The sequence below is a fragment of the Camelina sativa genome, chromosome 20 (genome assembly GCF_030686135.1).
Source record: "Camelina sativa cultivar CO46 ecotype springtype chromosome 20, ASM3068613v1".
Classification (NCBI taxonomy): Eukaryota; Viridiplantae; Streptophyta; class Magnoliopsida; order Brassicales; family Brassicaceae; genus Camelina; species Camelina sativa.
This window is the reverse complement of record NC_141899.1, coordinates 10320126-10334805: the sequence shown is the minus strand read 5'-3', so window position 1 is coordinate 10334805 and position 14680 is coordinate 10320126. Positions and strand designations below refer to the sequence as shown.

The 14680-nt window shown below is 37.8% G+C and overlaps 2 protein-coding genes across 2 annotated transcripts; one reads left to right on the top strand and one right to left on the bottom strand.

Annotated features, from left to right (window-relative positions):
- The first annotated feature begins 964 nt into the window (after positions 1–964).
- On the top strand, positions 965–11225 carry LOC104772396 (dicer-like protein 4). The gene is made up of 25 exons (XM_087504866.1): positions 965–1517; positions 1860–2037; positions 2157–2267; positions 2411–2551; positions 2642–2714; positions 2966–3030; positions 3412–3555; positions 3658–3792; positions 4311–4440; positions 4673–4769; positions 5345–5537; positions 5647–5807; positions 5899–6105; positions 6220–6491; positions 6573–6850; positions 6918–7354; positions 7580–7680; positions 7764–7969; positions 8062–8271; positions 8520–8984; positions 9080–9352; positions 9814–10140; positions 10280–10541; positions 10635–10749; positions 10840–11225. The coding sequence occupies exons 1-25, from the start codon at positions 1069–1071 to the stop codon at positions 10988–10990; spliced, it is 5181 nt and encodes a 1726-aa protein (XP_087360992.1). The 5' UTR covers positions 965–1068; the 3' UTR covers positions 10991–11225.
- A 165-nt stretch (positions 11226–11390) lies between these two features.
- On the bottom strand, positions 11391–13176 carry LOC104772395 (uncharacterized). The gene is made up of 4 exons (XM_010497018.2): positions 12739–13176; positions 12548–12669; positions 12244–12444; positions 11391–12151 (listed from the first exon to the last, which is right to left on the bottom strand). The coding sequence occupies exons 1-4, from the start codon at positions 13018–13020 to the stop codon at positions 11512–11514; spliced, it is 1245 nt and encodes a 414-aa protein (XP_010495320.2). The 5' UTR covers positions 13021–13176; the 3' UTR covers positions 11391–11511.
- Positions 13177–14680: the final 1504 nt, after the last annotated feature.

Here is a 14680-nt window from a genome sequence, read left to right as displayed (position 1 = left end):
ATCATGCCTTATTTTTATGCCCTCCGGCTTTGCAGGTGTGGGCTCTGTCCTCCTTCCCGACATCTCCGGACCGTTTTCCCTCAGCATCTGTCTATGCAAACATGGACTATCTATTTTGGAGATCCCAGCGGATATTTTCCCATGGATTCTTTGGTATATTTGGAAGGCCAGGAATGATAAGATTTTTAGCAATCTGAATTCCAACCCGCTAGCAATTTTACAGATAGCGGAGGAGAAAGCAAAACTTTGGTTTTCGGCCCAAGCAGACACAATAGGATTTTCTCACCAGAATGGGTCTCTTCCCACTACTGGCCCTATGTTTTCTGAGATGGCTTCAGCCAACAGATATGGGAACTGCTTCCGATGCTTCGTGGATGGATCTTGGAAGGTGACTGACCAGTATACAGGCCGAGGATGGTATTGCATTTCTCCTGAGGGAGAATCTCCCACTATGGGTGCATCTAACCTTCGCTGCAGCCTGTCACCTCTCCACGCAGAAGTGGAAGCTTTAATCTGGGCAATGCGTTGCATGCATGATTGGTGCAGATATTGAGAATGTTGTTTTTCTCACAGACTGTTTTGATTTGGTGAAGATGGTGTCTTCGCCGTCTGAGTGGCCTACCTTCAAGACATATTTGGACGAGATTGTGGTGGACGAGGAGGAGTTCCTATCCTTTACACTAGTCCAAATCCTCTGAACGCAGAATAGTAATGCTGACAAGCTGGCACGGCGTGATAGAATCGAGTCATATCAAGTTACCTTTGTAAACGTTTTTCCTACCAATTAGCTCGTTTGAACTGATCTTGTACTTTGCTGTTAAAAAAAAAAAAACAATAAAAATAGACAACATAAAATCTAGATAACACAATAATCAGACAAAAAAAATTTCCAAACTGAAAATTGGATAAACAAAAGATTCTCCTCAGCTTTTATAAAGTAATAGTTCTCAAAGCTAAAAAAAATAACCCTTCCCTTAATATTTTTGTTTTGTGATAAAATCAAAATCATCAAATCAGCCAGCTTAACTCTTAAGTAAGGAGAGAGAGAGCGACGTGAGATCGTGAATTATGCGTGAACTTGTTGACTTGAGCTTGACGACCACTCCCTCGAAGCTTTTGGGGAAGCGAGACAGAGAGAAAAATAAGTTTTTAGAAAATAACAAAAACAAAAAAGCGAAAAAGCAGCGTGGAAATTGTAATTTCTTCGCTGAGGAGGCAAAGCCAAAACAGCAAATACACCCAATTCCTCCTCTCACCACCACTACTCCTCCTGCTGCTGTCACTCTTCATCCTTCTTCTTTGACCATGCCGTACGGTGAAATCGGCGACGATTTCACCTCACAGTCACTCGACTGTGACGCCGATGCTTCTTCCGACATTCACCTCTCTTCTTCTTCTTCTTCCTCTTTCTCTTCGTTTTCTTCTTCTTCTTCTTCTTCTTTGTTCTTGGCGTCTGGTGCTTGTACGGATGACCTCTCGGCGAAGATGGAGAAAGATCCTAGGAAAATCGCCAGGAGGTTTTTGATTTTTTTTCTTCGATTATCTTCTCTTTTGCGAACACCTTTCGGAGTTTGCGTTTGTTTGTTTTCTCGCTTGCTTGCTTACACGATTCTGTACCGATGGTGTTCGTCCTGTTTTTTTTTTTTTCATCGATTCTGTTTGTTGTATCTGTTGCAGCTGCAAGTTTGTAGCTGAGTTATAAGTTAATCGGATTGTTAATTAATTTGGATTATGCTTTAATGTATTGGTAATGGAGTTTTAGGGATTGATCGAATACGTTGTTTATATGACAGACGAGTTTTTTTTTTTTTTTTTTTTGTGTGGAGGGGATTAATGATGATTTACTTTGCTGTATGAAGGTATCAGGTGGAGCTGTGTAAGAAAGCAATGGATGAGAACATTATTGTTTACTTGGGAACAGGTTGTGGGAAGACTCACATTGCGGTGATGCTTATATATGAGCTCGGTCACTTGGTTCTTCGTCCTAACAAAAGTGTTTGTATTTTTCTTGCTCCCACCGTGGCTTTGGTCGAACAGGTGAGAGGTTATTTATTTTTGATTATACATTGGTGTTTACTGGAGACTCATTATTGGGGATTGATTGATTTGTTTCTCTCGTCAAGTTCTAATTGTCTTGAGTTTGTTGTTGTTTACAGCAAGCCAAGGTCGTATCAGACTCTATCAACTTCAAAGTTGCAGTACATTGTGGAGGCAAGAGGTCTGTGAAGAGCCACTCTGAATGGGAGAAAGAGATTTCAGAGAATGAGGTGATTTCCTGTTTTCTCGTTCTATTTTTATCCTAAAAGTCTCATTAAGTTGATCTTTTTTTCCATTTTACTTTTTTTTTGTGGGTTGACATGTTCGATCATCTTTCAATTGTTCTGTTATTGTGCCTGAATGTTTCCTGCAGGTTCTTGTTATGACTCCACAAATACTTCTGCATAACTTACAACACTGTTTCATCAGGATGGAGTCTATCTCCCTTCTAATATTTGATGAGTGTCACCATGCTCAACAACTAAGCAACCATCCTTATGCGGAAATCATGAAGGTATCTTCCTTCACATTCTTGGTAAATGGTTTCTGAAACATTTTTCACTTAGAATCATCTTTTGGTTGCTCCACTTTGTTGCAAATGCAGGTTTTCTATAAATCAGAAAGTTTACAACAGCCTCGAATATTTGGAATGACTGCATCTCCAGTTGTTGGCAAAGGTAGGCTCCATTTCGACTCTATTGTTGACTCCGGATTACAAGCCCGTTACTTAGCAAAGATTTTATTATGAGAGGGTCTAAATCATTCCCATAGAAATAATATAGTCGACAAAATTAGATTCTGCATTGGATTCCTTTTTGTTCTTTCTCTTTTGATTGTGAGGTTTTTCGTGATCTTAATAATACCTGCTACTTATGATCATCTTGTTCTATACATCCTCCACCTTTTGACAGCTCTACCTATTTTTCAGGGTCTTTTCAATCTGAGAATTTATCGAAAAGCATAAATAGCCTTGAAAATTTACTCAATGCCAAGGTATGCTGTTGGCAGATGAACTTAAAGCACAATTCGCTACTGTAGAAGTGTATATTCTAATTTGCATTTTTGGGTATTGATTATTGAAGTATGCAAGACATCTTTCCTAGAATTGGTTGATGCCGGCTTATTTATGTTGAGCCCTATCACACTGTGTTTAATTTGGTGATACCAAAGTAGATATAATACTCTTCTAATGCTTGAATCTTTTTTTGTGTGGGTATTTTCGTCCTTAGCTTATGGTACCAAACTAATCATTTATTGGAAGTCTGAAGCAGAATTATCTTACTCATAGTTAAATTCATGCTAATGTTCTTACATTCAGTTGGTCTTTCCAAAAATGTTCTAATATTTCTCTTTTTGTCTCCCGTGATCTAAAAGGTTTATTCAGTAGAAAGCAATGCCCAGCTGGATGGTTTTGTTTCATCTCCGTTAGTCAAAGTATATTATTATCGGTCAGCTATGACTGATGTATCTCAATCGACCATCAGATATGAAACCATGCTGGAGGACATCAAACAGCGGGTTGTCTAATGTGTCTCATAACTCTTTTGGTTAAAAAGATAAGATCTGAACCCGCTGTTCTTGGATATATATATGAACTGATTTTTCTTCCTCCATGAACAGTGCTTGGCATCACTTAAGCTGCAGATTGATACCCATCAAACACAAAGCCTCCTAAATATGAAAAGGCTTCTCAAAAGAACTCATGATAATCTCATATATACTCTGGTGAATCTTGGCATCTGGGGAGCAATACAGGTAGACATTTCTTACTGAAGCGATTTATAGATTTGATATTAGATTTTCAGTTTTTTCTTTTCTTTTTTTGGGCAAACTAGGTTTTTTGTTTTTGATTTCAGATGTATTGATTACTTGTCTTTCCTGGTTCTTCAATGTTTTAACAAGCAGCTGATGACATGTTTTAGGGTACAGTAATAATCATAATTGCCAACTATATTCAACTTTTGCATTAGTAGTGTACTAGATCGAAGTCAAAGACTACAAAGATTGGCATAAAATTCACTAGGAGTACAATACGGAAAAATTGGGAAAGAAATAAGGGCTCCTGTTAGATGCTTGTTAAAATAGCTGTGTAAAAATTCCTAGAGAAAATTTGTCAGTAAGGTTCCGTGCAACTTCTTTAGTCTCTGACGACCATCTAACCTCGATAACCTTTCTTGCCAAATTGAATCTCTCTATGTTGTTTCTTGTTTGTGTTATACATGTCTTAATGCAATGTGTAGCGTGCTAATGTTTATTCTCTTCGTTTATTGGAGGCTGCTAAAATACAATTGAATAGTGACCATGATGTACAAGAAGAGCCTGTGGGAGAGAATCATAAGTTAAAGATATGTGATACATATCTTTCTCTGGCTGCTGAGGTCCTCTCCTCTGGTGTTGCTAAAGGTAAGATGACATAGTACCATAGTGAGTGTTTTTTTCTCTGAACCTTAAATTTTCTTCCAATATGGCCATGGTAGAATTTGAACCGTTTTTCATTGCGTATATTTTTCCAGAGTTGCAACTTACTAAAATATTAACTATATTCTGCACTGTATTTGTTATTTCCATGTGAATACTGTATTACACAATCCATTGGTTGCCTCTTTATTTGTTCTCATATTTACTGTGGTTGTAGATGAGAATGCATCTGAACTCCTCAGCTTAGCGGCGTTGAAGGAACCATTATTCTCTAGAAAGCTAGTTCAATTGATTGAAATCCTTTCGGTATTCAGGTTAGTACTTGAGAGAGGTGACAGAGTCTTAGAATGCTTTTGTACGGAATACTCCATAAAGCATTTGTGAAGTAAAGAAATGAATGAACTGTCCTTAGCTTTATAGAGTGGCCACGTACCCAACACCCAAAACCCAAAACCCAAAAGCCAATACTGAATATGCGTTTTCTCATTGTTATCATTTGCGTGAAAGATGACAAATTACTTATGTAAGAAAGTCTAGTCCTACTTACCTGTCTTTATCCTTTATACTTTTTATTTTTATTTTTTGCTTCCGTAAAATACGACTGAGAACCTAGAGATGAAGCTTTGTATATACAGAAGAAAATTGCCAACGATCGATTAAATTCTGTTCAAAAGAGAGAGTATGGCCTTTTTCTGAGCAAACAACTTCCAGCACTTAATTCATTATGAAAAAGACATTGGATATTTCTATATGAACATGGTAGTTGATATTGTCCACTGGGTCCTGTGAAATCTTGATTGCTTTTCACTATATCGTTCTTGATTTTTATGCTCATGAGTGCATTATGGAAGAGAAGTCAATTGTATTTAACTTCCATTTTTTTTTTCAGGCTAGAGCCACACATGAAATGTATAATATTTGTCAATCGGATTGTAACTGCAAGAACGTTGTCATGCATACTAAATAACTTGGAACTGCTACGGTCTTGGAAGTCTGATTTCCTTGTTGGACTTAGTTCTGGACTAAAGAGCATGTCAAGGAGGAGTATGGAAACAATACTTCAACGATTCCAATCTAAAGAGGTGATACTTAATTTTAAACCTATAGTAGTAACTTAGTATTGGGAGATATTTAGGATCAGTCGTCAAGCCACTTCCAACTAACTTCTTGAGTTTCCTTTTCCTGTTCCAGCTCAATTTACTGGTTGCCACTAAAGTTGGTGAAGAAGGCCTGGATATTCAGACATGTTGTCTTGTGATCCGTTTCGATTTACCAGAGACTGTTACCAGCTTCATACAGTCCAGGGGCCGTGCTCGAATGCCTCAGTCCGAATATGCCTTTTTAGTGGACAGGTATGTAGGAATGAGAAAATAATAAGGCCATAAGTAAGAGTCCGCTTTTCCTCCCTACGCATTTGACAATGTTTTTCCTTTCCTAATTCAGCGGAAACGAGAAAGAGATGGATCTAATTGAACATTTTAGAGTAAATGAAGATAGAATGAATCTGGAAATTACTTCCAGAACGTCAGAGGAAACTTGTCCTAGACATGATGAGGAGTTATACAAAGTTCATGAGACAGGAGCTTGTATCAGTGGTGGAAGTAGCATCTCCCTTCTCTATAAATATTGTTCTAGGCTTCCACATGATGAGTAAGACTTCAAAATTTTCGTTGGTGCTTTTTTAAGAGATTCACCTTGCACAGTAAATGGGAGCTTGTTCCTGTCATAATTGAATCTCCATTTGCCGCATATTTATTCCCTCAGGTTTACTCAGCCAAAGCCAGAGTTTCATTTCAAACCTGGTGACGAATTTGGTGGAACTATCTGTCGCATAATTTTACCTGCTAATGCTCCTATAAGTGAAGTTGTCAGTTCGGTACAACCTTCAACTGAAGCTGCCAAAAAGGATGCTTGTCTAAAGGCTGTGTACGAGTTACACAACTTGGGTGTACTTAACGATTTTTTGTTGCCAGATTCAAAGGATGAAATTGAGGATGAATTGTCAGATGATGAATTTGATTTTGATAACGTCGAAGGTGCATGAGTGGTTCAGTTATCAATAAGTTTTTTATACTATTAACTCGTTGTATAACGACATCTAATTTATTTCCTGCTAGGTGAAGGCTGTTCACGAGGTGAACTGTATGAGATGTTTGTTCCTGACTTGTTTAAACAAAAGTGGGATCCTACAACAAGTTGTGTCAATCTACATTCTTACTACATAAGGTTTGTGCCTCATCCCGCGGATAGGCTCTACAGAAAGTTTGGTTTTTTCATGAAGTCACCTCTTCCCGTTGAGGCTGAGACTATGGAGTTCAATCTTCACCTTGCTCATCAAAGATCTGTAAGTGTGAAGATTGTTCCATCAGGAGTCACCACATTCGACAACAATGAGGTATTGAGATTTTAATTAGATTACAATGAAAAGAATGAACTTATCTTATTTGATTATTTCTATGCAGATAAGGCTAGCAGAGCTTTTTCAGGAGGTTGCCCTGAAGGTTCTTTTTGAGCGGCAGGAGCTCATTCCGGAATTTGTTCCCTTAGAACTGCAATACTCTCCTAGAACAAGCAAATCTACCTTCTACCTTCTTCTTCCAATCAGTCTACATGATGCAGAAAGTGTTATATCTGTAGATTGGGTGACTATCAGAAGCTGCTTGGCATCACCAATCTTTAAGACTCCGTCTGTTTTAGTGGAAGATATAGTTCCTCCTACAGGGTCCCATCTAAAGCTCGCAAATGGCTGCTGGAATATTGATGATGTGAAGAACAGCTTGGTTTTTACTACCCACAATAAACAATTTTACTTTGTTGCTGATATCTGCCATGGAAGAAATGGTTTCAGTCCTATTAAGAAATCAAGCACCAAAAGCCATATGGAGAGCACATATGATTTGTAAGCACTAAACTTCTACTATCCAGATTGTTCGATTGCGATTTTTCTCAGGGACATGTATTCTGGTTTCTCTCTAGTTTTTTTGTTTTTTTGTTTTAATGTTCTTTTTCCTTTTCTACAGAGCAGTATTACAACAATCCATAAAAAGTTGGTTGGGACTCTAGACTTAGGATATATATGATTTTCTGAGTTTAAGAATCTTCTCATTGTTATGCGCAAAATCAGGTATGGCGTGAAACTCAAGCATCCTGGACAGCCACTCTTGCAGGTGAAACCACTCTTTCATGTTCGGAACTTGCTTCACAACCGAATGCAGAAGAACTTGGGTAGATTTTCTTAACTGTTTTTGCATATCACCATTTTCTTGTGCCTGTACACACACATAACATTCTCATATTGCCCTGGACAGAACCACAAGAACTTGCGGAATACTTCATAGAGATTCCTCCCGAGCTTTCTCAGTTAAAGATAAAAGGATTTTCTAAAGACATCGGAAGCTCGTTATCCTTGCTACCGTCAATCATGCATCGTATGGAGAATTTACTTGTGGCTATTGAACTGAAACATGTGCTGTCTGCTTCGATCCCTGAGATAGCTGAAGTTTCTGGTCACAGAGTATAACCTCATTTCACTAGATAACCCATTTTCTTGGTTTTCCTGAAATTTGTTAATGTTTGATACTTCACTGACCGAGTGAATTGGTATAGGTACTCGAAGCTCTCACAACAGAGAAATGTCATGAGCACTTTTCTCTTGAAAGGCTTGAGGTGCTTGGTGATGCATTCCTCAAGTTTGCGGTTAGCCGACACCTTTTTCTACTCCATGATTGGCTTGATGAAGGAGAGTTGACTCGAAGACGCTCTAACGTTGTTAACAATTCCAATTTGTGTAGGCTTGCAATCAAGAGAAATTTGCAGGTTCTTAGAATTCTTATAAATGCTTTGATTGCTGATACATTTTAAATCTTGTTTGAGCTGTGATGGCTGCACACAACGCAAATACTTATCATGTTCATAAAGCGCCGTCAGAACCCTTGCCTCCATACATTTAACATATTCACAGTTACATATTTTAAAAGTAAATATTTTAGACAGAGGAAGAGTAAAACGTATTTATTTAATTATTGAGTCTTTTTGGATATTACTAACCTTGTACGTTTTTCCAGGTCTACATCCGGGATCAAGCATTCGATCCTAATCAGTTCTTTGCATTTGGCCATCCATGCAGAGTAACCTGTGACGAAGGAATGATAAAAGAGGTTCATTCCTTGAATAGGGGTCCTGGGCTTTCGGATTCAGATACTGGTGATATCAGATGTAGCAAAGGCCATCATTGGTTGTACAAGAAAACAATTGCTGATGTGGTTGAGGCTCTTGTGGGAGCTTTCTTAGTTGACAGTGGCTTCAAAGGTGCCGTGAAATTTCTTAGGTGGATTGGTGTAAATGTTGATTTTGAATCCTTGCAAGTACGAGATGCTTGTATTGCAAGCAGGCGCTACATGCCACTCACTACTCGCAATAATTTGGAGGCCCTTGAAAACCAGCTTGAATATACGTTCCTCCACAAAGGTCTACTTGTACAAGCCTTTATTCATCCATCTTACAACAGGCATGGAGGAGGCTGCTACCAGGTAATTTTTTGTTTCCCTCTTATTTTTCATTTTTCTCTAAGTCTCTATAATATTCCATCTATGGTAACCAGAAGTCTTTAATTGGGGGTCTGCAGAGATTGGAGTTTCTTGGGGATGCTGTTCTGGACTACTTGATGACATCCTATTTTTTCACAGTCTTCCCGACACTGAAACCTGGTCAACTGACAGATCTAAGATCGCTCTCAGTAAATAATAAGGCGCTGGCAAATGTTGCTGTCAATTTTTCGCTAAAGAGATTTCTATTTTGCGAGTCCATTTATCTCCAAGAAGCGATAGATGATTACACCAATTTCCTGGCAGCATCACCATTGGCAAGTGGACAATCTGAAGGTCCAAGATGCCCAAAGGTGTGTTTCGATCTTCCTTTCACTTGCAGACGATATTTTGCTGCTTCTGTTTGGTACTTTAGTGTGTTTTTGGCCTTTTGCCTTGGTGGAACTTTTTATTAATCCGTTATATTTTCAGAGCTTGTTTTGTGATTATGCTAAAAGAATTGCGTCATAGTATATGGAGATATGTGCATTTTACTTACTTACCTTCATGACCATATATGCCAATTTTTGAGCCAGGTAAGGAAACTATGATGAGATTTACCCCTAATGAAAGCTGACCTGCATTTTGAAAATCTCAAACTATCTCCGTTAGCTTTCTTCCTTAATTTCTTTCTTTTTACCTACACGAGGTGTTGAATTGAAGAGACTATGCCCATCTCATTAGTTTAGTTTTGCTGTCAATTTATATCTAATTACATAAGACATACATGATATATTAGTGGAAGAACTAATATAGTTATTATATTTCCATGCAGGTTCTTGGTGACTTGGTAGAATCCTGTTTGGGGGCTCTCTTCATTGATTGTGGGTTCAACTTGAATCATGTCTGGACTATGATGCTATCATTTCTAGATCCAGTCAAAAACTTGTCTAACCTGCAGATTAGTCCTGTAAAGGAACTGATTGAAATTTGCCAGTCTTACAAGTGGGATCGGGAAATATCAGCGACGAAGAAGGATGGTGCTTTTTCTGTTGAATTAAAAGTGACCAAGAAAGGTAGTTGCCTTACAGCTTCTGCAACTGGTCGGAACAAAAGAGAGAGCACAAAAAAGGCTGCACAGCTGATGATTTCATATCTGAAGGTAATTTTTCTCATAGTCAAAATAAACTGTAGTGCAACGAATTTCTTCGATTGATGTGATGTACAGATATCTTGAGCTACCTAGTGTTCATTTATGTAACTCGTAATTTGAAGAACTTCATTGTGTAATTCATCTGAAGGCACGTGAGCACATAACAGCAGCCAATCCATTGGAAGATGTTGTGAAGAATAGCATCAGAAATGAAGCTAAATTAATTGGCTACAATGAAGAGCCTATAGATGTTGTGGATCTTGATGGGCTGGACGTTGAAAACCTTAATCTCCAAGAAAATTTTGGCGAGAACAGTAAAATAAGCAGCTCATACCTCATCAGGCGAGGTCTCCCCCAGGCACCATCTAAAACAGAAGACAGGCTTCCTCAAAAGACCATCAAGGAAGCAGGTATGCGGATGGATTCTTGTGTATTTATCCGGAGACTGTAAATTTGGTGCAGTATATATCCTGAATTACCGATTCTATTCCTAAACTCGACAGGTGGATCAAGCAGCAGAACCGCAAAATCCCTCTTGCATGAAACATGTGTTGCTAACTGTTGGAGGCCACCAAACTTTGAATGTTGTGAGCAGGAAGGACCAGGCCACCTGAAATCGTGAGTAGATCCATCAACTACGGTAATTTGATTAAAAAAAATGTCAGTTATTGGATTTTATGTCATTAATTGTGTCTGTTTGTGTTACAGATTCACATATAAGGTAATCGTGGAAGTTGAAGATGCCCCAAATATGACATTGGAGTGTTATGGTGATGCTAGACCAACAAAGAAAGGTGCTGCAGAGCACGCTGCCCAAGCTGCTATGTGGTGCCTCAAGCATTCTGGATTCCTTAGCTGATGATCTCGAGTGGCTATACTTTGATTAGAAAAAGAGGTTATTGTCGGCATATCATCATAGAATTGTCTTAGAACTAATTATTAGCATATATGATAGACACATACAATTTTCTCGAAAGAGAGAAAAGATGTCTGAAAGAGGTCACAGGTTCTTAACCAAGACTAACCTAAAGTATATGTTTCTATGATGCTTGACCCCATAATATGATAGGTGCCAAAAAAATTGTTTACTCTTATCTCTCATGCATCAAATAGTATCCTATGTGATCGAAATGGTTAGTGGTCTTACATAGTTAAGAAGAACAAGCAATTGGGACTATACAACGCAAATGAGAAAGTTGCGATGGTGTGAAAACTTAACTTGAGAGTGGGTTTCAGAAGGAGAGAAAGGGGAAACAATCAACAACGAAATAGCGATGTTTTTAGGCAATAATAATTTGTTAGCATGAGTAACAATTGTGAAGAAGAATAAAAGAGAGAATGAATGAGCAACTTCTCCTGGGACCAGATGAGAAACTTAAATCACAAGAAAGAGAATCTTTTGAGTGTGAAATAGACGTAGAATAAGAAAAGTACAACTAAAATATGGAGCAAGCTCTCATGTTTAACCAATATATGAGACTCTCTAAGAGCATCAAAAACCATATCTCTGTCATCAACCCCTCTCCCTCTCACCGCCTTCGTCTCTGCCTCCTGTACTTCCAGTTTCGTCTTCTCCATCTCCATGATAGCCATTGTTGCTGTTTCTTCAGCCAGTTGAAGCCTTAGCTCTGCTTTCTTTTTCCACATCTCAAGCTCTGCTGCTCTCTCTTTTTCCACAAGAGCTTCTTTGCAGGCGGCGTGGTACATGTTCATTGTTTCCTTGAGCTCTTTCTTCAGCCTTCTCATCTCAGCCTCGGCGTCATTGGTTGGCGATAGTGGGGAAATTAATGTACCATAATTTTCATTAGAAGGACTATGAATCGAAAAGTTGGATTTCTCATCATACAGAGCAGATAAAGATAATCTAGGAATCTCCAACATGTGTGGAGTTGCAAGTTTCTCATAGAAAGAGAGAACGGAACTGTCTGTACTGATCCTCCTACTACTGTTCACACTAGAATCTCGGTCAAGGGATGATGAAAACTCTTCAAAGAAAACGTCATCTTCTCTTGACAATGACCTGTGAGAAAGCCAAATCAATTCAAGAATCGTAATCTCTGCGAATATATAAACAAATACATATGATGTAACGGTTTAAGGTAGATAGATTACATCTCAGAAGGAGCCTCATCGGTGTTGCTGTGCGGTGACAATACTGGTGCAGTCCCTGAAGAAGGAGATGGCAAGGCCTGAGGTAAAGGTCGAGAGGCTGACCTTACATTAGATAGTCTTCCCTTTGATATGACATATACAGTGCAGAAGTCTGGAGCCCATCTCATCACATTACTTGGAATGTCATCAGCCTTGAACAGCCTTCAAAAATCAAAACCATTTTAGAGGATTTCAGTACAAGATTTTTGGGTCATGATTACATAGAGAAAGAGAGAGAGAGAGGTAGCAATACTAGTTTTGCGACCTGGTAATGCTATTCTTCAATGAGGCACCTAGCAAGAATGTGGAAATACAATTCTGGCTAATATATTCAATCAACGCTTTCGCAACATCCTGATCTTCCAGCAAAACTACTTCGCTTTGTATCTAAATATAGACATTATTAATTAGAGAGGCACCAAGACAGGTAAGAAAAAAGAGCTCATATATACTTACATTTCTTCGCATACAAAGACAGCGCAATGCAAGAAACCGAGAACTTCGTTTACCATTGTGTTGTCTTTGATCAGATAACTCATCATCTGTGTGAGATCCATTTGCATTCAGAGAAGATCTTTGGACGACATGAACGAGTTTTACTGTCCCGTCTCGGGGTATATAATGGTCCACAGCCCATTTAAGAGCTTGGCAGCTTGTTTTATCGTTGTCAATTGCAACAGCTATAGTCCCTTCCCTTGCTTCATTTCTCTCCATATTTTCTCTCATATTCGAGATCATTGCCACACAAGAAACTGTTATATTGACAAATTATATTTCACTAATAGAAAAAGGTACCACATTTGGCACCTAAATTTTTATCAATGAACATGTCAATCAACAGGAACTCAGAGGGGAGATTCTAAGTTGAGCCAATATGAGATTTACAAAAGACTTAAAAAGAGAGGCGTAGAGAAATAAATTAATAAATAATAAAAAAAGCCATTCATACCACTTTGGGATGAGAAACGGAACCTAGCTAAAAATAGTACTGTTATCAAAACAAGAGTTAAACGCAGGGACAAAAACTAACTCCAGGCAACCAAAAGAAATTGTTGTTGAAACATAAAACCACCAGCACTATGTTTACGTATGCATGTAAACTAGAAAAAAAAGAAAAAGTCAAATTTCCCAGCCCGTGTTGAAAACAGTTCTTGATAGGAACCGAGACGTGATAAACCATTAATCCAGAATTGATCAGTTAGGAAAACATAAACATGTTTTCATCTATCAATGTATGTATCAACAATTCTACCTGAAAAATCAAAACTAATAAAACCAAAACTCAACAACACAGGATCTTAATTATTCCTTCTTTCTTGATCAAGAAGATTCTGGATTTCTCAAGGCAGCCATAAGCAAACTCAAATCTGGTCCCTAAGTTTCAAAAGAATTTTTTTTGTATGAAAAATACTTAGGTTCACCCCTTGTATTCACCTCCTCTCCTCTCAACCAATCAGAATTTTCTATCTTATATTTTATTTAAAAAATAAATCAAAATTAAATTAATAAGCAAAACAAATTCTGTATACTTTTTATTAAGGAATTAAAGTTAAATATTGGCTTGGTTTAGATTTTACAATTAAATGAGGTTATATATCGGTTTGGATTTATAAATAAAAACTAGGATTTAGATTTTACAATTAGAACGAAATTATGTCGGTTTGGATTTACAAATGAGGTGATTAGGGTTTATATTTTACAATTAAAATGAAATTATATGTCCGTTTGAGTTTACAAATGAGGTGATTAGGTTTAGATTTTACAATTAAAACCAATGTTTTTAAACCCGACCCGAAAAGCAACCCGGACAACTTTCTGGATCATCGGGTCATCGGGTCGACCCGGTCTGACCGTGGGTCACTAATTTACTGAATTTTAATATATATCATATACATATATATATATGTTCATCCTTTGGTTTTATGATATCCAAACAAAAATTTGTCATATTTATCAGTTATTGATTAGTATATATTTTTGAGCAATAATTATATAATTCTATTTCTTATCATTTTAAATCTAAACAAGGACAACAAGATATAATAGAAGAACATCAAAATATTAATAAAAAAATTATTTCTTATCTTCCACATAAATTAATATTTAAAAAAATTCTGACTGAACTATAAAAGAAGGAAGCCACACCCACATACACTCAAATTTGTCCCACATCGGAAGAGAATGGCAGATACAGTACATGATTTCGTATTATATATGCTCGGTTAAGTTATTTATATGTGCTGAACTTGACCCGGACCGCCGGTTCAACCGCCGGTTTGCGGGATTTAGCCGGGTTTTTTCCGGTTTTATCCGGGTTTGTTAGTATCCGGTTTTAAAGTGATATCCGGACCGGGATAGCTTCCGGTTCACGGTTAAACCGGTTCGACCGGCCAGTCCG

Bases quoted from the DNA above. Each gene is read 5' to 3' on its own strand.
- LOC104772396 (XM_087504866.1), top strand. From the start codon at position 1,069: ATGCGTGAACTTGTTGACTTGAGCTTGACGACCACTCCCTCGAAGCTT. The intron at 6,492-6,572 runs GTGCATGAGTGG...ATTTCCTGCTAG, and splicing joins TGATTTTGATAACGTCGAAG to GTGAAGGCTGTTCACGAGGT. The intron at 6,851-6,917 runs GTATTGAGATTT...ATTTCTATGCAG, and splicing joins CCACATTCGACAACAATGAG to ATAAGGCTAGCAGAGCTTTT.
- LOC104772395 (XM_010497018.2), bottom strand. From the start codon at position 13,020: ATGATCTCGAATATGAGAGAAAATATGGAGAGAAATGAAGCAAGGGAA. The intron at 12,445-12,547 runs GTCGCAAAACTA...TGATTTTTGAAG, and splicing joins TTGAAGAATAGCATTACCAG to GCTGTTCAAGGCTGATGACA. The intron at 12,152-12,243 runs GTAATCTATCTA...GCTTTCTCACAG, and splicing joins GATGAGGCTCCTTCTGAGAT to GTCATTGTCAAGAGAAGATG.